Below are 23992 nucleotides of genomic sequence, written 5' to 3' on the forward strand. Positions count from 1 at the left end.
GCTCGGGTTTCAATTGACACTAATAGTACATTGCCTTATCAAGATGATTCTATTACAAAATTATATATAGGATAATAAACGAAGTGCCACTATCCACGTAGATTAATTAGCGGCCACTGACTACTACATGTAATTACCATGTCAAGTACGCATCACAACAACATACATATAGGCATGAACGAATCACAGACGTAGCCAGTATCCACTGTAGCAGCCGTTTCAAGGCAATTTATCCTCCTACATTGGTATAGCATACTGTGTACTGGTTAGCAGTCATAGAAATTAAAAAAAAATGGACGTTTTTGTATAGATCATTGTTTACCCTTCTACTTGCGTAAATGTGTGCCATCACTCAGCACGAAATTTTATTCCAAGGTAGTTGACAAAATTAAGGTTGGTTAGGGATACGAGTAATGGAGATTACCTCTGTAACCTGCGCTTCATCGATAATATTGTACTGCTCAGTAACTCAGGGAACAGGAATTGCAATTCATGATTACTGAATTAGACAAGGATAACATCAATGTAGGTCTTAAAATTAATCTGCAGCAAACGAAGGCAATAAACAACAATCTCGGAAGAGAACAGCGCTCCGAGATAGGTAGCAGTGCACTTGAACTTGTAAAAGAGAAGGTCTACTCAAAACCAGTAGTAGCCGGGGAGCCGAACCACAGGATTGATGTAACTAGAAGAATAAAAATGGGGCGGAACACATTCGCCAAGCACATTGAAATCATGACTAGTAGATTGTCACTATAACTTAAGAAAAAGGTATGTAATTGCTGCATCTTGCCGGTACTTACCTATGGAGCAGAAACCTGGAGGCTTACAAGGAGAGTTCGACTTAAATTGAGGTTGATGCGGCGAGCGATGAAAAAAAAAGATAAGCGTAACCTTAAGAGACAAGAAAAGAGCAGAGTGGATTAGAGGACAAACGGGGGTTAAGGATATCATAGTTGAAATAAAGAAGAGGGAATGGACATGGGCCGGGCATGTCGCGCGTAGACAGGATAACCGCTGGTCATTAAGGATAAATGACTGGATTCCCAGAGAAGGCAAGCAGGTGAGAAGAAGACAGAAAGTTAGGTGGGCAGATGAGATTAAAAAGTGTGTGGGTATAAATTGACAGCAGCAAGCACAGGACCGAGAAAACTGGCAGACCATGGGAGAGGCCTTTGTCCTGCAGTGGGCGTAGTTATGCTGATGATGATGGAATTTTTCTATAGAGTGTCACGATTGCTGCAAGATATATGGTGGTGTTTACGAGAAATCTGGCAACGTAATGTGACTTAGTAGTTCTTGCGTTCTTGGTTAGCAACGGCAAAGTTTCAAGCTTCACTAGCTGCTGGCTGTAGTAAAGAGATGCTGTGAAGGTAGTAAAATATGCTCGAAACAAGTAAATACATGCGATGCCAAATGTTTGCTAACTTTTTTTCCTAACATTGTTCTGACCATGCAATACTATAGGTAGCGGGAGAACTGCACCTAGGCAAACTAGTAGTGTGGTAGTGTACTGCCCAAGATAAGGCACCAAGCTTCCCTTGATCGTGGTAACGTGTTTTGAGTAATTTTGCAGTTTTTAATCCGTCTGGTGACATCAGCTTGATGGAGTGCTCATTCTTATCTCGATAAAGCTATAAAAATGCCTTTCCTATGTTGAGGAATCGCAGAAATGGAATTAGCCTGCCCGGCTACTGCTGGAGTGGGAATGGGCTAAGCTTTTTCATTTTGAGGAATTGAAAAAAACAGAATGGCGGCATGTTGCAATTCTCTGGAATAGAATTGAAATGGAATGAATGCGTCCATTCCACAACACTGCAACTAACGCTCTTTTGTCATTTTGGTTTGCTGCATGATTGCAATAGAGTCATGTGACCCTTGATTTTTATCTTTATTAATGCAATACTGTTAAAGAGCTTGTTCCGCAGAAATTTCTGTGTCCGAGTCGTTGATTGTGAGTGAAAAATTATGATTTTGTCCATAACTGAAAAATAAAAAAAATGCAAATAAAGTAAATAATAAACATTTTTGGGTCTGAGTGAGGATCGAAACCAGGTCATTTTCATGGCAAGCAACTTTTATACTGCATAGCCATGCGTATGCTTTAAAATGCCGTGAAAATAACTTCTGCTTGGAAAGACAGTGAAAATAACTTTCATGCTTTACAAACACACGTCCTATACAGAGGCTTCACAATACAAGTTGTAATATTAGATTAATATCACGTGGTACAAGTGTACATTGCCATGGAGTGTCAGAACATGTGATTATCCTAACGACTTAGTGGATTAAAGCCGGCCACCCATTACAAAATGTGCACACGTTATGGCGCGTATTCCTTAATACCACATAATGAGTGCATAGCTAGTTCAAAAAGATTTCCTGTGCATAATTGCTTGTGGTTTGAAGCATGCTACCCATTACACAGGATGCAGCCATATGCGCAAGCTTTACTAGCACAAGCTGCTTGCATCCTTGTCGATTATATTGTAGCAATCCACAACTGAAACTTCTCGAGTAACATCGTGCAATAAAAAGTATGCACTAAGTGTTTCAAGTACGCAATGGGGACAGGATATCGCTATTGTGTTCCACTATTAAAAGCAAAGCTTAAAGGTTCCCCAATTTTTCTACACTCGTTTCCAGGAGTGGTGGAATTCGATTTGCATCTTTATTGGCACTGCTTTTAGCTTGTTTATCACTGAAACTCACAAGGTATTCTTGTTCTCCTTGATTATGCACAGAAGATGCTGTGTTTGCGAGCGCAACTTGTCACTCCACAAAGAAAACGAAAACGTGTGTTAAGTGTGCAAATAGTGATAAGGTACAGTTGTGCTAGCCCATGTTTCAAGGAATACCATAATCTGAAATACTAGAGAACATTTTGAAGTTCTGAATAGTGTAAAATGTTCCTCAGTTTTCTAAGAATTTTTCTTGACTTAACAAACTTCATACATTCAAAAACCACAGTAACGTAATTTGACCGTACGTAAAAGGTTTTCTAAAAAAATTCAACGCTCAAAAGATTAAGAAAGTAGAAGTAATGCATGTCACAAGGGAGAAGCAGCAAAACAGATAAACATCAAAATGTCTGTTTGAGCATTTAGGAGCAGGGAACATTTTGACCAAATTATCAGGTAATTTCCAGTGTAGGTGGTTGTTTTGGTAAGTGATGCATTGCAGCATGAAAACATTTTGATAGGTTGGGGGGAGAAGTCTGAAGCACCAAAAGCACCCTTTCCTATGGCTAGTATGATATTTTCAATGCAAAGTACAGTGTAAACAGTTGAAGCATCTAACATTCTTAGAGTTATGTCATGATGGTTACAGCAACCAGTTTTCACTGTAGCGCCATCACTAATTTACTAAGCATTTGCAGCAGCATGTACTCCGAATTCTTACTTCATAACAGCAGTTGGCTACAATGCTTGGATAGGACCATAATGGCAGCGTTGAGATTATTAAAAGTACCATATGGTCAGCAGCATATTTACCACAGGGCTTCAATTGAATCTAATCCCACTGCTTACATTTTTCATTGTCCTGCACAACTTTACAGAAGGGCTAATGCAAGACAGCTATATATTGCATGGGCCGTTAATAATTTTAAGACAAAACAATGCGAGAGGCCTTCTCACAAGGAGCTCTATGCCGTTTCTAGCCTTCCTGTTAGTGTACGCAAGGCTGAGTGGCATAAGGTCAAGTGGTGCATTGCATTTAATTATAATTAACTTACATCTTCCTGAATCAATAGCCTCTGTTTCTTTAGCTAATGCGTATAATCTTGTATTACGTATGATTACGTCCCCTTGTCATAAGAGTGCTTTTTTCAGTACACTTAATTATAACTTCCTCTCAAAAACTTGCATTTCCTTTTGTGACTGTGGGGCAGTTACACAGAGCATACCTCCTCCTTGTCCTTTGGTCCTAGGCAGAATATACTAGGACCAGAGTAGTGCTCTAATCAGCAATTTGGAAACCACTTATGGCTAGTTTCATGTGGCTTTCTTCCTTTTTATAATGATACACTTCCTGTAAATCATACAACTTTCCTTGTTTAGTAGATGGCAAATTAAAGCGTGAATAAATAAGTGACAAGCGATGCGTGAGAAGACTGACCTGGTAGATGACCTTCTGTGGCTCAATGTGTCGCTTGACTTCAAACAGCCAGTCGACCAGGTGCTCAAAGGTGGACCGTCTGGTTATGTCATATAGAAGAAGGGCACCCACTGAGTTGCGGTAGTAGGAGCGCGTGATGGAACTGAAAGACAGTCACGAGACAAGTTCCAAATAATGGCAACTAGAAACAGGTCTTACAACTGCATAGCACTTGCAAGGCTTTTGTTTCACATGACACTAGCAGAGTGCAGGAGGGCTTACAATCAGAGGCAACTTGAATACCTTAAATAGTTTCTACTATTCAACTCTTATTCAGGTCAAGAAACTGAGCTTCTGGGATTCTCTGCTTTTCTCTCATGTGGCTCATTTGAACCTTATCAGTGTTTTTGCCATACACATGCAGCGGCAGTTTTCTGTCTCACAGTGTCGTTGCTGTACAGATATATTTTAAACCCTCCGCTTGAAATTTCATGCTGTAATGATGATACATGCTCACTGGGAGGTGCTGCCTCCTCCTAGAACTTACGAGAAGCATTGAAAGTGATTGTGCTACCTGCTTGCGGAGATAGACAGAACTTATTATTTATTTATTTATTTATTTATTTATTTCGACATACTGCCAATCCCATCAGGAATTTTAGCAGGAAGGGCGTGAACATAAAAATTCGAATAGGTACACAATAAAGACATACATCGCGATAAAGTACAGAATGAAACTAACAGAATCGAATCATTTAACAATTTCAGATCAAAGAAGGCATAAAACATTAGTGTAAAGAAAAGTTGTCAGAAGAAAATAAATGCAGCGACTTGGTTGACACATTGGTTGACATATTGGCATATGCATCAAGAAACACAACAAGAAATTACAGCAATAAGAAACTACCCTACAATATGGCAAAGTATTTCAAGGAAGGGCAAATTTATACACACTGAAAAACAGAAACATGTTCAAGAATCAACAGAGCGATTTCTCTTCACCTGGATTCAGTACTAAAAATTGCTTAAAGAAAAAATATGATGACATGATACTTCGCTCGTACAATGTTCACACGAACACACATATTAAAATCAACCAGGTGATTCCGTTTGCATAATACAAAGTTCATTTTCGACAAGGGTTAGAAATTTTGCTAATTCGGTAGTGCTGGGGATACTCGGATCCAGTTTATTCCATTCATTAGTGGCTAACGGAAAGAATGAGTACTTAAAGCAGTTTGTGTTGAAAGAGTATTCGTTAAGTCTCATTGGGTGTTTTTGGCGTGTTGTTCTAGTTTGATCAAACGTAAGATAGGCGGATACATCAATGTTTAAATGACCATGTATTAATTCATGTATGAATTTTGCACGTGCTAACCTTGTTCTATTCATTAGAGTAAGTAATCCAGCTTTTTTCATTAGTTTAGTCGGAAAATCTGTATGTCTGTACTTGTTGTAAATGAACCTCATAGCTTTCCTTTGTATTCCTTCCAGTTTCGTGATTTGCTGTTTTGTGAATGGTGACCAAATAATATTACCGTATTCAAGTAATGATCGCACAAGGGAAGTGTATGCAAGCAGTTTTAGAGAAGGCGGGGCCTGGCGAAGCCGGTATCTGAGTGTAAACAAGCGGCGTAGTGCAGCTGAAGTAACGTAACTTATGTGTGCATCCCATCTTAGATCTTCAGTTATAATAATTCCAAGATATTTATGCTGACTTACTCTAGTTATGGGAATGTCATTAATGGTGTAAAGAAAATTTGACCTAGCTTTTTTTCGACTTACTGATAGAATTGTACACTTGTTTGCATTAAGTGACATCTGCCATTTACGGCACCAGCAGGAAACATCTTGTAAAGCACTATTTAAAGCTACATGGTCCTCCGTTGAGTTTATTTCTCGATATAGCACGCAGTCATCCGCGAATAATTTGATTTTTTCCTTAATATTTGTAGGCAAATCATTAATAAAGAGAAGAAACAAAATTGGCGCCAGCACACAGCCCTGCGGAACTCCAGATGTGACGGAGGTAGTAGCAGAGGTTTCATCGTTAAATTCCACATACTGTGTACGATCAGTAAGATAATTTTTGATCCAGTTAAGAACAGTAGAATTTCCTAAGGTGGCCTCAAGTTTTTGAAGTAGTTTCTTGTGTGATACCTTGTCGAATGCTTTGGCAAAATCGAGGAAGATTAGATCAGTTTGTTTTTGGTTGTCAATACTCTGGGATACCTCATGTGTTAATTCCACTAATTGAGTTATGGTTGAAAGACCTCGGCGAAAGCCATGCTGATAGGGAGATAATATACGTTTTTCTTCTAGGAAAACAGTTATTTGTTTAAGAATTATGTGCTCCAAGATTTTACAGATTGTACATGTCAGGGATATAGGTCTAAAGTTAGATATATCATTTCCGCATCCTCCTTTATGCACAGGAACAACTTTGGCCTTTTTCCACTCCACAGGTAAAGAGCACGTTGATAATGATTTGTTAAACATGACGCACAGATATTTAGCTAGCACCTCAGCATATCTTACAAGAAAGATGTTAGGAATGTTGTCAGGCCCTGCTCCTTTTTTTGTGTCCAAGTTTAACAAGAGATTTATGACACCGGCCTCATTGACAATAATCGATTCCAGGGTGCCTTCTGCACTAGTGTCGATGTCTGGAATGTTTCCGTCATCGACAGTGAATACAGACTTGAAATAGTTGTTCATTTTGTCTGCAGTGATCGAGTTATCTTTTTCCGGGGGTGTGTTGCTTTTGTTGTTTTTTGCAGGCTTTAGGTAGCTCCAAAACTTGCTGGGTGAATTTTTTAGAAAGTTTGGCAACGTTTTAGTGAAATAGTCGCTCTTCGCTGTTTTGATTTTTGTTTTTAGGTCACTCACAGCAGCAGTCAAATTATTTACTGTTACTGCTCCGGGTTTTCGTTTCATTCTCTTTCGTATTCGCTTTACTTTGCGTTTCGCATGTATTACCTCATGTGCTATCCACGGGTTGTGTTTCTTAATTTTTTTCACTCTAAGAGGTACAAAGGTATTAATACAGTGGTGCATAATTTCTTTTAACTGAGACCATAATATTTCAATGTTCGTGGAACTATCATTCGACAATTCTTCGAAGGACGGAAACTTTATAATTAGATAATTTAGTATGCTGGTGTCGTCGGCATATTTAAAATCCGGGTAAGTAATTTTTATGTTCGTTGGTTCTATTTTATCACGAAAGGGGACAGTGCACAAAGTGAGCTTGTGATCAGATATGCCATCCATAACTTCAATCTTTGTTTCATCGGCTGGGAAGTGGTTACTCAAGAATATAAGGTCAAGAATATTTGAAGTTTCTCCCTGGACACGTGTTGGTTGGTTGACTACATGGTGAAGATTAAATCGCAGCATTGTGTCGATAAGGACATCTGAGCATGCGGAATGAAATTTCATGGATTGCCAGTCGATATCAGGAAGGTTAAAATCACCCAACAAGATGAATTTTGCGCTTTGTATGTTTTGTTCAATGTAGTTGTAGAGCGATTGCATGCTATCTTCGCCAGAAGTAGGACTGCGATAGCAGCAGCCCACAATTGTTGTGTGAAGGCCAAATTTTAGTTTCAAAAAGACAGCTTCTACACCTTCAACCTCTGGCAGCACAGTGTATTGTATTTCGCGTTTTATCATTAACGCTACTCCACCGCCTCGTGTCGGTCTGTCCTTCCGTATTATATTGTAATTTGGGGGCGTTACTTCACTATCTAAAATGTCATTATTTAACCAGGTTTCGGTTAGAGCAACAAAGTCTGGCTCAAGGTCGAGAAGTAGGCATTCAAGAGATTCTAATTTGTTTAAGACACTTCGGCAATTCACATTTATAAACCTCAACTGGGGCGGTTTCGAGTGCGAGACGCCAGCCCGTTGCTTGGCAGGTTTTTTTTTCCAGTTGAGGGATTTTTTGCCTCGCCAATCATCACTTTATCGTTTACGGTGTCATCCCAGCGATAAAGAATACGGTCTATACTAATTTTGTCGTAGACAAGATGTACCTTTTGCCCGGATTTCTTATTTGGTTTCGCTGAGTCCCACAATTTTTTCCTTATATTACGCACACGCTGGGAAAAGTCTTCACTAATTGATATGTCGGTATCCTTTAGTTTATGACAGTTTTTCAAAATCTTTGTTTTGTCTCGATCATCAAGGAGTTTGAAAATTATTGGTCTAGTTTTGTTCGCGCTTGGTTTACCGAGCCGATGTATCCTTTCGATTGAAACAGGTTCAATTTTCAGAACACCTTTCGCAACTGTATTGTTTATTACTTGCTCTAGTGATTCCTCGTCTTCTTTTTCATCCTCAGGGATGCCATACACTATCAAGGTACTTCTTCTTGACCGGTTTTCTAATTCATCCAGCTTTAATTCTAGGCCTGATACTACTTTTTCTAAGGCGGAAACTTTTGTGGTGCAGTCCAGTATTTTTTCATCTAAGGCAGCCAGTTTTTCTAATTTGGACTCAATAGCGGTTAGTCGTTCTTCTTTAATTTCTTTAATATCACCAGCAATTTGCGTTAGTTGTTGAGAAATTTGTTTTAAGTCGGGCCCGGGGTTTGTCTCGACGTCACCTGCTAGTAATAACAGGTCCCTCAAATAGCAGGACAAGTTACACAAGGGATCACAAAGCAACCTTGGGCACGGCAGCACAATAAAGAAGAGGCAGTCAGAACGCATGCATTCGCCGTAGCGTTTTCTCACCTGTACGACATACAAGAAGGGATTAGCGCTCTGCATGCTTCGGGTGCCGCCGTGCCCATTAATCACCGTCGCTTGGGGGGCCGTATTTATATCCAGGGTTGTCGACGTTGAGTGAGGCACCGAGGGGGCGCTGAAGATTATTAGAGTCAGCATGGCGCGCGGTCTAAGGCAAAGCCCTTTCATGCTTTCGGTTTCGCCGCGTGCTCTGAATAAAGGCGTGCAAAACTCGATATTTATCTTTATTGGCGCTCCCTTGCAGAGACGGTGGAAGGTGATTTCCATCTTTATTGATGCTCTTCACTTGTTTATCACCGACACTTGTGAGCTATCTTCATTTTCCTTGATTACCAAGCTTACTCTGTCCAAGCAAGCCACATGCTGAAAGGATGTCGTGTGTTTGCTAGCACACACCAACAAGAGAATGAACAAGTGTGTTATGTGTACAGGCAGTGATAAGGCACTGTGAGTAGGCTCATGCTTTTAGAAATGCCACGCCTTGAACGTTTGGAAGTTGTGAGTAATTCTGACACCAAAAGCTGTTCCTCATACTTAAAGTAATTTTTTTGCCTGACTTTAAACATTGTGTACATTAAATATATAATCTAAACCCTTGTAAAAGCTTTTTTCCAAAAAATTTGACACTCAAAGGGTTAAACAATATTAGATAGTGCAGAGAGAAGTTTGCTGAAGTTGGGAGAATATTCCTATTGTACTACATGTGCCCTATTTCAAAACAACATTCACCGAAAGACAACTCAGCACTTCAAGCTGATTGATTGAAATGTGAGGTTTAACGACCCAAAACCACCATATGATTATGAAAGACGCCATAGTGGAGGGCTCCGAAAATTTTGACCACCTGGGGTTCTTTAACGTGCACCTTAATCTGAGCACACGGGCTTACAGCATTCTCGTCTCCATCGAAAATGCAGCCACCACAGCCTAGATTCGATCCCGCAACCTGCGGGCCAGCAGTTGAGTACCTAAGCCACTAGACCACCACGGCGGGGCAAAGCTTTAGGCTGTTCAACAAACTAAACATGGTGACTCCAATAGTTCACTATATTCAAGTGTGAGTGATCTGATATTCCCTTAGCAGCGATTCAGCTCTGATTAAGATGTTCAACTTTCAAATGCAAACTACAAAGAAGAATGGTGCCCAGTGAAGAAATACATGTAAAAAACATCAGCACAAACTATCAACTGTTTAATATGGATATGAGCATCAGATGCATACAGTGAGTACTTGCATGCGATGAGATGCCCTATCTATTAGCGCACTCTAGCCTCCCTGGTTATCTCTACTTCTTTTAAGCTGTCCATGGAGCGCTATCAATGGAGCGCTTACACATGTGTCCCCTGCTGCCCTTTTTATAGGGGGAGGCTTCAACGACCTCCCTTCCCCCTTTTTTTTTTATTAAAATAGAAAATAAACGAAGGAGTTTTTGTCACCGTTACTTGCAACGGCTACCCTTTTCCACTTAATTGGTACAAATAAAAATATGAAAAAAAAAAACCAATTGCATGTATACATATATACAGTCCTGCATGGGTGAGAGCAAAAGTTCTATATGGGCAGAACAAACATGTAGACAACACGCTCACTTTCAACTTTTGTCTGTTCAGTATTCGTCACAAATCTTCGTTTCTTCGAAGGACTGTTGCAGCACCTTCACTGCTTTGCCGTTTGTTTTGGACGGCCATGGACCTAGTATTTTATTCAACCCGAATGGTCGCTCAGGATCTAACCTATGCAGCTCTTGTTCTAGTCGCCTTCGGTGTGTGTCGTGTTTCGGACAGTCGAGCAAGAGGTGACAGATATCCTTGTCGTCGTGGCCGCATGAACATGCTGTCGATGTTGCACGATGAATACGAAGTAGGAAGTGCTTTGTGTAAGCAGTTCCGAGTTGTAGGCGATGAATGAGTGTGTCGATACGTCTTGGGAGGTCACATTCTAATTGGTATTCAAGATTAGGATCAACAGAATATAGGATCGATTCCTTTGTTTTGTCTGTGAACCAGGTAGACAGGCATAATTCACGTTTTGTTGTTCTTAAAATTCTATTTACACCATATTGAGATACCAGAATGAGGCACGTTTGCGTAGAATTATGAGGGGTTTTTGCCAACTCATCCGCCATATCATTTCCCTTCATTCCGCAGTGACTGGGGACCTACTGAAATGCCACTCGATGATTCGACTTCGTAGCTTCTGAGAGCTCTTTTAGTATAGCGTATACTATACGCACATCAATGTGTCTTGAAGTGGCACTTTCCACACATGCCAGTGCTGCCAGAGAGTCTGTAATTACCACCCATTTTCTTCGTGTCGTTGACAGTTTAATAAAGCTTATGGCTAGCAAAATCGCTACGAGCTCCGACGTTGTTGAAGAAGAGAGCTGGCCCAACCGACATGCATATTCTTCGTGCAATTCCGGAATTACGAATGCTGATGTCGCTGTCTCTAGTGACGGAGCCGTCAGTGTACACCTGAGTGTATCCTTGGTACCTGTCAAACAGATGATGTGACGCCAACTGCTGAGCGGCAACGGTTGCCTTTTTCGCCTGTTTGTCAATGTGTGCACAACTTGTGTTTCTTCAAACACTGGACTGCACGGCCACCTGCTGCAGAGTGTTGCCATATGTAGCAGGGCTTGTAGGGGACCACAATTGTATTAGTGCTCCCACAGCTTTTTGTCTGTCCAATGTAACAGACTCTGCAGGGTAGTGGGATATTCTTCGTGGATTCAATAAATCCTTTTTCGTCTAGTCGTCAGTTATGTTATGGTCACCATTTACTTTCATTCACAGTCCTACTGGATTTCTCGGGGCTGTGAAGACTGTCCAAACACAGGTACATTTTATAGCGCTTTTTACAAGTCCATAACAGTCTGCAGTGAAGCATTGCATTGCTGCCCTATTTTTGTTATTGGTTGCCATAATGGTTACTAAGTTGCTGGTTTAGACAATAACTGAATCGTTCAATCCATGTCCTTTTACAGCAGTGCAAGACTCCACAGATAAACATGACCAACATTTTACAAAAGGCCTTACGTAAAATGTACAGATGTGTCCTTGCCAAATGATTATCCCATACTGTAATAATATGACTGCATAAAGGCAAGATCATGACGGAGATGAATATCCTTCTTTTATACGACGCTGTACAAATCTGTGACTGTGCTAATATATCACTTTATTTTGATTGTTCAGATGCTCTTTCTTGCACAGTCGCAGCCTGTGGTAGCTTATTCGAAGACCTTCGGCCACGTATTCTAGACTCGCAAGAGAATTGCAATGCGGCCATTCTAATTTCTGCCTACTTAAGCTGTGATAGAAAAGATAAAACACTGAATCAGACGTGTAATGCACTGATAGGACATTTAATTAGGCTTGTAGACATAAAGCACTGCATCTGAATCCATAATAAGTCACGTAGTTCTGTCACATGACAGCGTACACGGGCACACTTTAAAATCACACGCAACGCAGGAAAAGAAAATAAGTAGTCCAAAATACAGAGAAGACAACATGAAGGCATGACAAAGCGTACTTCTATTGTTGAATTTTATGAAGAGCATAAGCAATCGTGGACCGGTGTGACTGCAAGCGTACAGATGTTTAATTAAATGCCTCATCAATATTACATGTCCCTCGCCGAGTGTCTCTGTTGAGTGACTCGGCGCCCTTAATACACAAGAAAACTAGCACACCTCGAAAAGTGTTTTACATACCGTGCAATCAATCGTGCACACAAAGCACTCAAAGAAGTTTGCGTTTTTTGTTTTGTTTCCAAGCACATTACCGAAATCGCTCCTGTCCGGCGGTGTCCCACAGCTGAAGCTTCACCCTGACGTCCTTCTTGACTTCGATGAGCCTCGCGAAGAAGTCGACGCCGACGGTCGGATCACAGACGTCGTGAAACTTGCCGTCGGTGAACGCCTTGAGCAGCGTGCTCTTGCCGACTGTACTGTCGCCGATTAGTATAAGCCGGAACTGATAGTCAAAGATGGGCTCGACCATTTTGGATCCATCGAATACGTTAATCAAAACACGGCACGGCCAGACCGCCAACGCAAATCAAGTATTACGGAACACAAACACATATGCACGCAGCGGCCATGTCACGCCATGTACGAGGCGTACGATAAATACTATTGTCCCTAGAAATGCCCTAGCTAGACTAGGGACTAGAGCACGGTGTAAGAAGTACACCGTGGACTAGAGATACATAACTACCATTTCTAGGGACCGATGCAGAGCAAGCATGGAGGAGGTTCGGAGTATCATGCTCCGAACTTCCGGTGCTTCCGGCATGGGCGAGACATTCTAGCGAGACGAAGGGACGAAGACAAGACGTCCGCGTTTCTGTTTGGGTCCGCGTGGTTGTTGTATAGGTTGTTCCGTGCAATTTAAGATACTTTAATGCACTGCCCGGCGTCGCCACCGAAGGCTCCGTAGCTGCTACGTGCTACCCACAGGATTCTCCTTCACGCGCCGCACCCTGAAGGATGGCTGCTGACATTTTTACGAATGAGCGAGTGTTCTACGTCTGCAGCTGCGGCTCAAAGCGCCCGATCACTCGCATATACTTTTGTCGGCACTGTTCGAAGCTGAGATGCGGCGACTGCGTTTCTCACGAGGTAAGCTGTGGCATAGCTCGGGGTGTTTCGCTTATGGCAGTGACAGTTTCTTGATGGATATGTCACGAAGTCGGAGTGGCGGATTGGATGGGTTTAGCATTTTGAAATTTGGTGGACTGATTTGAGCAAGCTTACAGTGAAACTCAACAGCTTTGACAAGAAGAATGATCGATGGTGCAAACAACATGGTAGAAATCGAGCCAGACAGGAGGTGTCATGTCCTGAACACGCATCGCGACACTTAGTACTAATAAACTTATTGGAGCACTCGGCTTGTTATCCGCGATCACTGTACACGTACCTCACAATAATAATATCTGTGGTTTTACGTTCGGAAACGACGATATGAATATGAGGGACGCCGTAATGAAGGGCTCCGCGAATATTGACCGCCTGGTGTTTATTAACGCGCACTGTCATCGCATAGTACACGAGCCTCTACATTTCGAACACACCTCACAAACTCGTGTTGACGGTGAATACTTCGACAGGCCTTAAAATGATTGTTATCTTTATTTGGCAATCTTGTGCCGAGCAAAGCAAGTGGCAATTGCTGTGCCTACGCGTGTCGCTTTTATATTTGTCCATCAGACAACATTAACAAGCATGTGAGGTGCTTTATTCGTGGCTCAACCTTAAATGTTCGATGTGTTTTCTTAATGCCTAGGTGGACTCGAACTACTGCTCCAACTGCCTTGAGTACATGCCTTCACCTGAGGCACGGATGAAGAAGAACAAGTGAGTCAGCATATATGGTCTGTGCAATGTTTTTGGAGAGGCTGTTTCTAGCTCTAGTACTATGCTGTCTTCAAAGAAAAGAGTATATTGTCACATTACTCACGACAAACTTGATACAATGGGCTCGTTGAGTCGACTAGCCAAGCAGCGGCTCAGACAGATTATCTTTGTCCTCTTTCACTCTTCGATCTCACCCAAGCAAACCATGTGGCAATAGTCCCCCCTTTGAAAGCATCGACTCGATGCTCGTAAATAAAAAAAAAATGAAGGTATACACACGCAGATATAGAGAACCAAAAGAGGGAGAGTGCCAGTACTCGTAGTGCAAATGAGGAAGTTTCATCAATGCTTGCGCCAAGCGCAAAAAGAAAAGGCATAAAAACACAAGAGAACACTAACAGCAGCAGCAACGCAAAGTCACAGCATGTCATAGCACGTGAAACCACAAGGGCTACTGTGTGAAGTAGGGCTTCAGCTGAATGACATGCACGGTTTCGGGCCGAAGCTGTCGACGAGAAGACGCTGCGCCATCCGGAAATACCTCGTAGGTAACATCTGTGACTCGTCTAAGAACCTTGTACAGTCCAAAATAACGGCTTAGGAGTTTTTCGGATAAGCTTGGTCGCCGGACAGGGATCCACACCCACACTCGGTCCCCAGGGTGGTAGGTGACATTTCGATGGCGGAGGTTGTAACGTCGTGCGTCTGCATCTTGTTGGTGACTAGTGTTTATGCGAGCTAGCTGACGAGCTTCGTATTGAGTGTATTGCTCAGCGTCTTGAGCAAGTTCATTGCTTTGGTCGCACGGAAGCATAGCATCGAGCATGGTTCGCACGTTGTGTCCGTAAACAAGGCGGAAATCGCGTTGTTTCTTGCGTTGCTGTATTGTAAGCAAACGTGATGTATGGAAGGATCTCGTCCCAGGTTTTGTGTTGTACGTCCACATACATTGACAGCATGTCCGCTATGGTCTTGTTAAGCCTCTCTGTCAGTCCATTGGATTGCGAATGATAAGCCATTGTTTTTCGATGACTTGTGCAGCTCAGTTTAAGAATGTCCTCCATCATTCGTGCTGTAAACGACGTCCCTCTGTCCGTAATCACACATGGCGGGGCACCATGCCGTAGGACGATTTGGTGCACGAAGAACTGCGCGACTTCAGAGGCCGTGCCACGGGGTAACGCTTTTGTTTCAGCATAACGAGTAAGATAATCTGTCGCAACTATAATCCATTTGTTCCCAGAGGAGGACAAAGGGAAGGGCCTGAGAAGGTCCATTCCCACGAGGTCAAACGGTGTCCGTGGTGGTGCGATCGGCTGGAGCAGGCCCGCGGGTCTCACAGGCGGAGTCTTGCGGCTCTGGCACTCACGGCAGCCTTTCACATATCGTTGTACACTAGTTGATAGTCGCGGCCAGTAATACTGTTGGCGTACTCTGGCGAGAGTTTGCGAATAGCCCAAATGTCCTGACGTGGGCTCGTCGTGGCACGCAAGGAGGATCTCATCACGCATGTCGGTAGGAACAACGAGTAGGAAGGCTTTGTCGCTACCACGGGCGTTTTTCTTGTAAAGAATGCCTCTTCTTAGACAAAAAGAGGACAGTTCGCGAGCAATGTGTTGAGGGACCTGAGAGTTGCGGCCTTCCAGGGAATCAATGACTGGGCATAATTCGTCGTCTGCCCGCTGCTTTGACATAAATTCGGAGTCGCGAACTGCTTTGAGAAAGGCATCTTTATCTTCGGAGCCCCTGACAGCGTTCCCCACAGGTGCTCGAGAAAGCGCGTCGGCGTCTTCGTGTTTGCGCCCTGACCTGTACACAATCGTAATATCGAACTCCTGCAAACGCAAACTCCACCGTGCGAGACGGCCGAATGGATCTCTGAGATTTGCCAGCCAGCAGAGCGAGTAATGGTCAGTCACCACTTTGACGGGACGACCGTAAAGGTAAGGCCGAAATTTGGTCGTCGCCCACATGACTGCGAGGCATTCTTTTTCTGACGTAGAATAGTTGGTCTCGGCTCGAGAAAGAGTACGACTGGCATAAGCTATCACATGCTCAACGCCGCCGTGTCGTTGTACAAGGACAGCGCCAAGTCCGACGTTGCTGGCATCTGTATAAATTTCTGTAGCAGCGTCCTCATCAAAATGAGCAAGAACAGGGGCTGTTTGCATTCTCTGTCGTAACTCTGTGAACGCTGTATCTTGTTCTGCGCCCCAAGTAAAGGGCACGTCATCTCGGGTGAGTCGCGTAAGAGGTTCAGCTATCTTCGAGAAGTTGGCGATGAATTGGCGATAATACGTGCACAAGCCGAGGAAACGGCGTACTGCTCTTTTATCTGATGGAACAGGGAAGGCGGCGACAGCAGCAGTAGTGTCCGGATCTGGTCGCACTCCATCCGCACTAATGACATGTCCCAGAAATTTCAGCTCTTCATAGCCCAAATGGCATTTTTGAGGTTTCAGCGTGAGTTCACCTGTGCGAATGGCTTCCAGAACCTTTCTCAGACGCTTCAGATGTTCTTCGAAGCTCTCGGAAAAGATGGCCACATCATCGAGGTAGACAAGGCAGCTTTGCCACTTCAAGCCAGGGAGAACTGTGTCCATCATCATCTGAAAAGTGGCTGGTGCAGAACAGAGGCCGAAGGGAAGAACTCGGAATTCGTAAAGTCCATTTGGAGTCACAAACGCGTTTTTTTTCTCGGTCTCGTTCATCCACTTCAATTTCCCAATAGCCACTCTTTAGATCGATGGACGATAAATACTTTGCGCGTCTTAACCTGTCGAGGGAGTTGCAACCCGTGGAAGCGGATAAACGTCCTTTTTTGTGACGCTATGAAGCTTCCTGTAGTCAATACAGAATCGCAGCGTTCCGTCTTTTTTCTTTACTAGAACGACTGGCGAGGACCAAGCGCTGCTGGATGGTTGAATAATCCCGTCATCGAGCATCTCTTTTACTTGTGTCTGAATAGCCTCGCGTTCTTTGGCAGAAACGCGATAAGGCTGCTGCCGGATGGGGCGGACGTCATCGTCGGTAATATCTCGATGTTTTGTGAGGTGTTTTTGACGGACTTTAGAAGAAGAGGCGAAGCAAGATCAAAACTCCCTAAAAGGTCATGAAGTGCAGCCTTTCTCTCGTCTGACAGCGTCGAATCAATGTCGATGCGGTCTAGAAATTCCTCATCGTCATGCGTTTCCTCGGACGCGAAGCACTCTGTGTCGTCAGCAACAGGGTCTCCATAAGCTAGGGTGGTTCCGCGGAAAAGATGCCGGTGCTCATAATTGAAGTTCGTAACTAGTATCGTTGACTGTCCGTCACGGACGCGCACAACACTTCGGGCGGCGTATACACCTTGGAGTAACAGAAGTGATAGGTTGCTTTCAGCCACCACGTTGCCGTCTTGGAAGTCTTCACAAGTGACTTCGATGGGAACAGTTGCTTGAGGTGGCAGCGTCACACTGTCGTCAGCAACACGCAGCGTCGGTCTACGGCAGTTACCAGCGTCTCGATCTGTTGTGCCTTGAGTCGAGAAGGTCACAATACGCTCACCGAGATTTATGATGGTACCGTATTCCCGAAGGAAGTCCATGCCGATAATCGGCTGACGCGAACAGTCGCGAAGAACGAGGCAGCTGAGCACAAACGTTGACGCACGAATTTTCACTCTTGCGGTACAGCGACCCAGCGGTGTTACAATGTGTCCTCCAGCGGTTCGAATTCGCGTTCCATTCCACGGCGTGATCACTTTCCTGAGATCTTTCGCTAGCCTCCTGCTGATGATCGAATAGTCTGCACCAGTGTCTATCAATGCACTGACCTGAAGACCGTCAATCAGCACAGGTATGTTGAGTAACACGCGGTCACTAGGTTCAGATGTGGATGTCTGCGTTTCTTCGGTACTGCGATTATTCTCTGACAAAATGCCTTCGGCGTTGCGTGCAAGAGTCGATGGGAGGTCTTCCGCACTTTGAGTCCCAGTGACCTTGGCCCCGAAGGCCGCTACCTTCAGTTTTCCCGACGAAAGCTCGGGGAGCGCTCCCGTGACGTCACCCCGAAACGTGGCCCAGTGGCTGCGGGTCTTCTCGGAGATGGTGACCGCGATTGCCGTCGTGTAAAGGGTGCATGCTGTTGTGCGAGATACTCTTCGATATCCCTTGGCCTTTGACCGATTCGGGGACGAGGGGAATTGACGGAAAATCCGTGCAGTCCAAGTTGCCGGTATGGGCATTCGCAGTAACTGTGACCAGCCTCACCGCACTGATAGCAGAGGGGTCGTCTGTCTGGCGTATGCCAGAGATCAGACTTGCGCTTCGGTGCACGGCGACTATCGATGTCCAAATCAGCGTGCTCTGAATGAATCGCGACTGACGGCATCATTGTCTGGATCGGGACGTGCGGCACTGGCTGGGTCGGGACTCCTTGACCTGAAAGAGGAGTAGCAGATCGCAAGGCTTCCACGTACGTACGACGGCGACTGTCAGTAGACACAGAAGCCGTTTCCGGATCAACCGACGTGGGCGGAAAACGATGGGCGTGCAGCACCTGCTGGACCTCGTCACGGATGGCACTGGTGATAGAACCAACATCGATTTGCCTTGTCCCATACATCTTTTTCATTTCTTCCCGGACGACAGATCGGATGTTCTTGCGAATTCAGTTGGGGCTCTTGCTCCCAGGGGTGGCGAAAATTTTGGGAGTTGAGGCTGCATTCACTTGACGGTCAAACAGGGCAGACCATTGGTGCAGTACTCGCTCCATTGTTGCCGCTTCAGTAAGAACTCAGCAACACTTTTGGGGGGACTACGCACCAAACCAGCAAAAAGTTGTTTCTTCACACCACGCATGAGGTGGCGCAACTTTTTTTCTTCTGCCATAGCAGGATCCGCTCGCTTGAAAAGCCGTGTCATATCCTCGACGTACATCGAGACGGTCTTGTTGGGCATCTGGATGCGTGATTGTAGTGCACGCTCCGCCCGTTCGCGGCGGTCGGGACTCCTGTAAGTCTCCAGGAGGCGACGCTGGAACTCGCGCCAAGATGTCAGAACATCATCCCTGTTCAAAAACCACGTCTTGGCACCGTCTTTTAGGCAAGTGTACACGTTCCGGAGCTTCGCGGCATCATCCCAGTTATTGATCGCTGCAACACGTTCGAACTCACTCAGCCAGTCGGCAACATCTTCATGCTGCTCTCCGTGAAAGGGGCTAGGCATGAGGGGGTTCTGGACGGTGCAGTAGATCGGCGTGGAAGGTGTCGGAGCTTGCACGGGATCTTGTGTTGAAGTCATAGTCGCTGCATCAGTGGTTGGTGTCTCAGGCAGTAGGCCTCGTTGGCGGCGGCTTACTCTATGAACAGGAGTGTCCACGGGTGCAGGGCTTGTGTTCCGGCTGCTGGGTGGGGTCTTGGGCATCGGGTGGTTCGTGAGACGCTGTACCCTGCACCTCCACCAGTCTTGTCACGTTACTCACGACAAACTTGATACAATGAGCTCGTTGAGTCGACTAGCCAAGCAGCGGCTCAGAGAGATCGTCTTTGTCCTCTTTCACTCTTTGATCTCACCCAAGCAAACCATGTGGCAATATTTGAAAACTACCATTGCACTAACGACTTGGTGCTGATACAGTTACACAAGCTTTCAGTTAGTGCGTGTCGAATATAGTTAGTTATCCATTTCTTGGACACTCTGAAAACTGTGTCTTGTAGTACGGCTGCTTACTCGACCGAGGGAGGAAAAAATATTGTTAAATAAGGAGTGTCACTGGATCCAATGTTTTGAAAAAGCGAACTTGTCTCGAGAGCCTTCCTTAGCAGTGTGTTAATGTGCGTCTTGCTACTCTCTCCCAACCTCAAATGTGGAGGGGTGGAATCTTGTGAACAGGCTTGTTTACTTGACCTGTTGCATCAGTACTGCTATTTATACTTATGCAATGAAAACTGTGGAAGATTAACTCAACTGATGAAAACCCTTAGCCAGAGCATCCTTCTTTTGCGCTTGATTGATGACACCAGTAAGTTTTGTGTGTGGGGTTTTCCTGTCAGGCTCAATATACCAGTGCTGATCAGATTTGTAGAATAAGGTTGGCATTCACTTTTTGTAGCATAAACGTACAAGGAAAGCCATACGAAATTGTAAGAAAGCAAGGCTTCCTAGCTGATCAGAAATTCATCCTGGTTTGGGATCCAACTGAGTAACATGGCCTATCCGGGATGATCGCTCTAGCAATCAAGCTAACCATCAGGCTAGAGATTGGTAACGCAAGGGCAAATAATTGACAATTCAAAGCACATATACACTGAATATTGCATATCCGTTCTACAGAATCTTATAGAGCTGATTAGCAGCTTGCAGTTTTGTTAAACAAATGAATGGACACACATTTTTTTTTAAATTTTGAACCTCTGATAGTCTGATAAATTAACTGGGTATTATTTCTATTCACTCAATTAGCAACAGTTCCTACAATTGTTTCTCTGAGTTATCTCGCTTCATGTATTACTAATCTCACTGTGCACTTCACTGTTTGAATTCAACACTACTGTTTATTTCAATTGGCTTTTCAGACATAATTTTTCGTTTGAGCATTTGTACAAGGAAACCACCTCTTGTTATCATCATCATCAGCCTGACTACGCGCAGAAAGGCCTTTCCCATGATCTGCCAATCAACCTGGTCTTCTGCTTTCTGCTGCCACATTATACTGTAGCGGAAGCTGCTAAGCACCACCGCATTCTTTTCTATCCCGTCTGCAGCCGGCCGTCGACAGCGCGCCTACTCGCGGCGCCAGCTCCTCCTCCTCCGTGTTCGGGGAACAACGTGTTGTCGGGGCTGGCTCTGGGGATTAGACGGGCTGCATGCTACGTCTGCTCGCTCGGTGGCCCCCCTTTTCCTCTTTCTTGTAGAAGAACGCGGGGGTGCCTCATTCTCTCCCTCGTCGAGGGGAGCTCCCGTCACTCGCACGGAGTGGAAATAAACAGTCTTGCCCTGCAACTCCAAACCTGCTTCACGTCTCCTTTCTCGCTGCCTCCGGCAGCCGACATTTCCGGCCGCTACAAAATTGGTGACCCGAACGCTTCAACGAACACGCCGCGATGAGCTCCAACGACAACGCTGCTGCCTCCACGCCTGCGGTCATCGCCACAGAACTGAAGCTACCAAATTTTTGGCCGAAAAATCCAAGAGTTTGGTTCAGCCAAGTGGAGGCCCGTTTTCAACTCCGGCACATCACCTCGCAGTCGACAAAATACCTTCACGTCGTCGCAGCCCTGCCCCCCGAAATCGCCGACGCTATCGACGACATTTTGGTTTCACCCCCCGCGCAAGAAGAATATGACACCCTCAAAAAGACGGTGCTGGACCGCCTCGAGGCGCCTGAAGAAAGCAGACTGCAGCAGCTCTTGTGTCGCGAAGAGCTGGGCGACCAACGACCTTCCCAACTGCTGCACCGTATGCGGCAACTACTCGGTGTGCACGCGCGTCAGGACGGCCAGCTCCCACTTCTTCGTGAACTTTTCCTGCAACGGCTCCCCCAGTCGGTGCGCGTGGTTCTCGCGGGTTCAAATGAGACGTCCCTTGATCGACTAGCGCAACTTGCCGATCGCATCACGGAATACTCAACTCCAACCTTTGCGCCCATAGCTGCTGCAAGAACACATGAGCAACCAGATCGACTGTCGCGCCTTGAGGAGAAACTGCAACACCTTACCGAGACCATGCAGAAACTTGTGCTATCTGGCGCTCCCCAACAGGACGAGCAACGACGCAACCGATCTCCTTCAAGACACCCAAGCTCTTCCCAGAGAAGCCATGCACGAGATACACAGGACGGAGTTTGCTGGTACCACCGTCGTTTCGGCACGGGTGCTAGCCGCTGCACTCAACCTTGCTCGTTTCCGGGAAACGCTCCGGCCAGTCGTTAACGGCGGCTTACGACATCGGCCCTCCACCCAGCCGCCTGTTTTTCGTAGTCGACCGCGTAAGCAACTCGCGCCTGCTAGTCGACACGGGAGCCGAAATCTCTATTGTCCCGGCAACCCCCGAGGATCGCCGACGTAGCAAGAACACATCGTCGCTGCAGGCAGTGAACAACACTGCCATCGCTACGTACGGCTTCCGCTCGCTGACAATAGACGTCGGACTGAGGCGCCTGTTTCGCTGGGTCTTCGTGGTGGCGGATGTTAATTTCGCCATACTCGGAGCAGATTTTCTCAGCCACTTCAACCTGGATGTGAGCGTACGTGACCGTTGCCTCAAGGATAACAACACATCCCTCAAAGTACGTGGTTTGGAGTCAAACATCTGCTCATCTGGCATCTGCGCCTTCCAGCCAGTATCAGCCTACCACCACGTCCTGGCCGAATTCCCCTCGCTCACCAAGCCCCGCAACACGGAACAGCCGGTGAAACATAACGTGACTCACCACATCGTCACCACCGGGCCGCCAGTCACCGCCCGGCCACGACGGCTGTCCAGCAAAAGGCTTCAAGCTGCACGCAGGGAGTTCGAGCATATGCTGCAGCTGGGAATTGTTCGCCCTTCGTCTAGCAACTATTCATCGCCGCTACACATGGTGCCTAAGGACGACGATTGGCGCCCGTGTGGTGATTACAGAGCCTTGAACGCATCGACAACGCCGGACCAGTATCCTCTGCCACACATTCACGATTTCAGCGCGCGGCTGGCAGGTACGAAAATATACAGCAAGATCGACCTTGTAGCGGCATACCACCAAATCCCCGTCGAACCGCAGGACATACCAAAAACAGCCATAACAACTCCGTTCGGCCTGTTTGAGTTTGTCCGCATGCCCTACGGCTTGAAAAATGCCGCACAGACCTTTCAAAGGTTCATGGATGAGGTCACCCGGGGTCTTCCTTTCATCTTTGTCTACCTGGATGACGTTTTGGTGGCCAGCAGAACGCCTGCGGAGCACGAAGAGCACCTCCGCCAGCTCTTTCAGCGTTTGGATGAGCACGGTCTGGTGTTGAAACCTCAAAAGTGCGTGTTTGGAGTAGAGGCGCTCAACTTCCTCGGCCACCACATCACTGCTGAAGGCATTATGCCATTGGAATCGAGGGTGGAATCCGTCAAGAAGTTTCCAGCTCCAACATCTTTTCGCAAGCTGAGGGAGTTCCTCGGGCTCTTAAACTTCCACCGGCGCTTCATTCCGTCTTGTGCTCGAGTGCTCCAGCCATTGACCGACCTGCTGCGCCGAGACGACCAAAAGGCACCAGAATTTTGTTGGTCTGACGAACACCAGAACGCTTTCCAGAAAGCTAAGGACGAGCTAGCCGCGGCTACCCTTCTCATTCATCCACGGCCTGAAGCTCCTACACGCCTCATGGTGGACGCTTCCTCCACATCGGTCGGAGCAGTGCTGCAGCAACAGGAGGGCGCCCAGTGGAAGCCACTGGGCTTCTTTTCGAAACGTCTGAAGCCTGCAGAAGCACGGTACAGCACTTTTGGAAGGGAGATGCTCGCAATATATTGTTCCATTAAGCATTTCCGCTACTTCCTCGAAGGCCGTGAGTTCTACATCTTGACAGACCACAAGCCCCTCACCTACGTATTCAAAAACAACAGTTCCTCCTACTCAGAACGAGAGATCCGTCAGCTCTCATTCATCTCCGATTTTTCTACAGACATCCGCCACGTTCCCGGGGTCGAAAACGAAGCAGCTGACGCCTTGTCTCGCGTCAATGCTTCCAGCACAGAAGTCCTGGACTTCGAAGCTATGGCCGCAGCTCAGCGGGACGACCCCGAGTTGACAAGACTGAAGGGA

At 45.6% G+C, this 23992-nt stretch overlaps 2 protein-coding genes across 6 annotated transcripts in view; one reads left to right on the top strand and one right to left on the bottom strand.

Annotated features, from left to right (window-relative positions):
* Window positions 1-12995, bottom strand: part of Rab39 (RAS oncogene family member Rab39) — a 51725-nt gene extending 38730 nt beyond the window's left edge. The window contains exons 1-2 of one of the 2 annotated variants that reach the window (XM_075896235.1): window positions 12643-12995; window positions 4120-4261 (exon numbers count right to left, since the gene is read on the bottom strand). In XM_075896235.1, coding sequence (XP_075752350.1) covers window positions 4120-4261; window positions 12643-12860 — 360 coding nt within the window. In that variant the 5' untranslated portion in view covers window positions 12861-12995. The remainder of the gene's footprint in view (window positions 1-4119; window positions 4262-12642) is intronic. The other variant, XM_037424896.2, reaches the window with a different exon arrangement.
* Window positions 12996-13115: 120 nt separating this feature from the next.
* Window positions 13116-23992, top strand: part of DCTN4-p62 (dynactin subunit 4) — a 97000-nt gene continuing 86123 nt past the window's right edge. For all 4 annotated transcript variants that reach the window (XM_037424893.2, XM_075896234.1, XM_037424894.2 and 1 more), the window contains exons 1-2: window positions 13116-13480; window positions 14148-14218. In XM_037424893.2, coding sequence (XP_037280790.1) covers window positions 13349-13480; window positions 14148-14218 — 203 coding nt within the window. In that variant the 5' untranslated portion in view covers window positions 13116-13348. The remainder of the gene's footprint in view (window positions 13481-14147; window positions 14219-23992) is intronic.

The sequence above is a fragment of the Rhipicephalus microplus genome, chromosome 5 (assembly GCF_043290135.1).
Source record: "Rhipicephalus microplus isolate Deutch F79 chromosome 5, USDA_Rmic, whole genome shotgun sequence".
Lineage (NCBI taxonomy): Eukaryota > Metazoa > Arthropoda > Arachnida > Ixodida > Ixodidae > Rhipicephalus > Rhipicephalus microplus.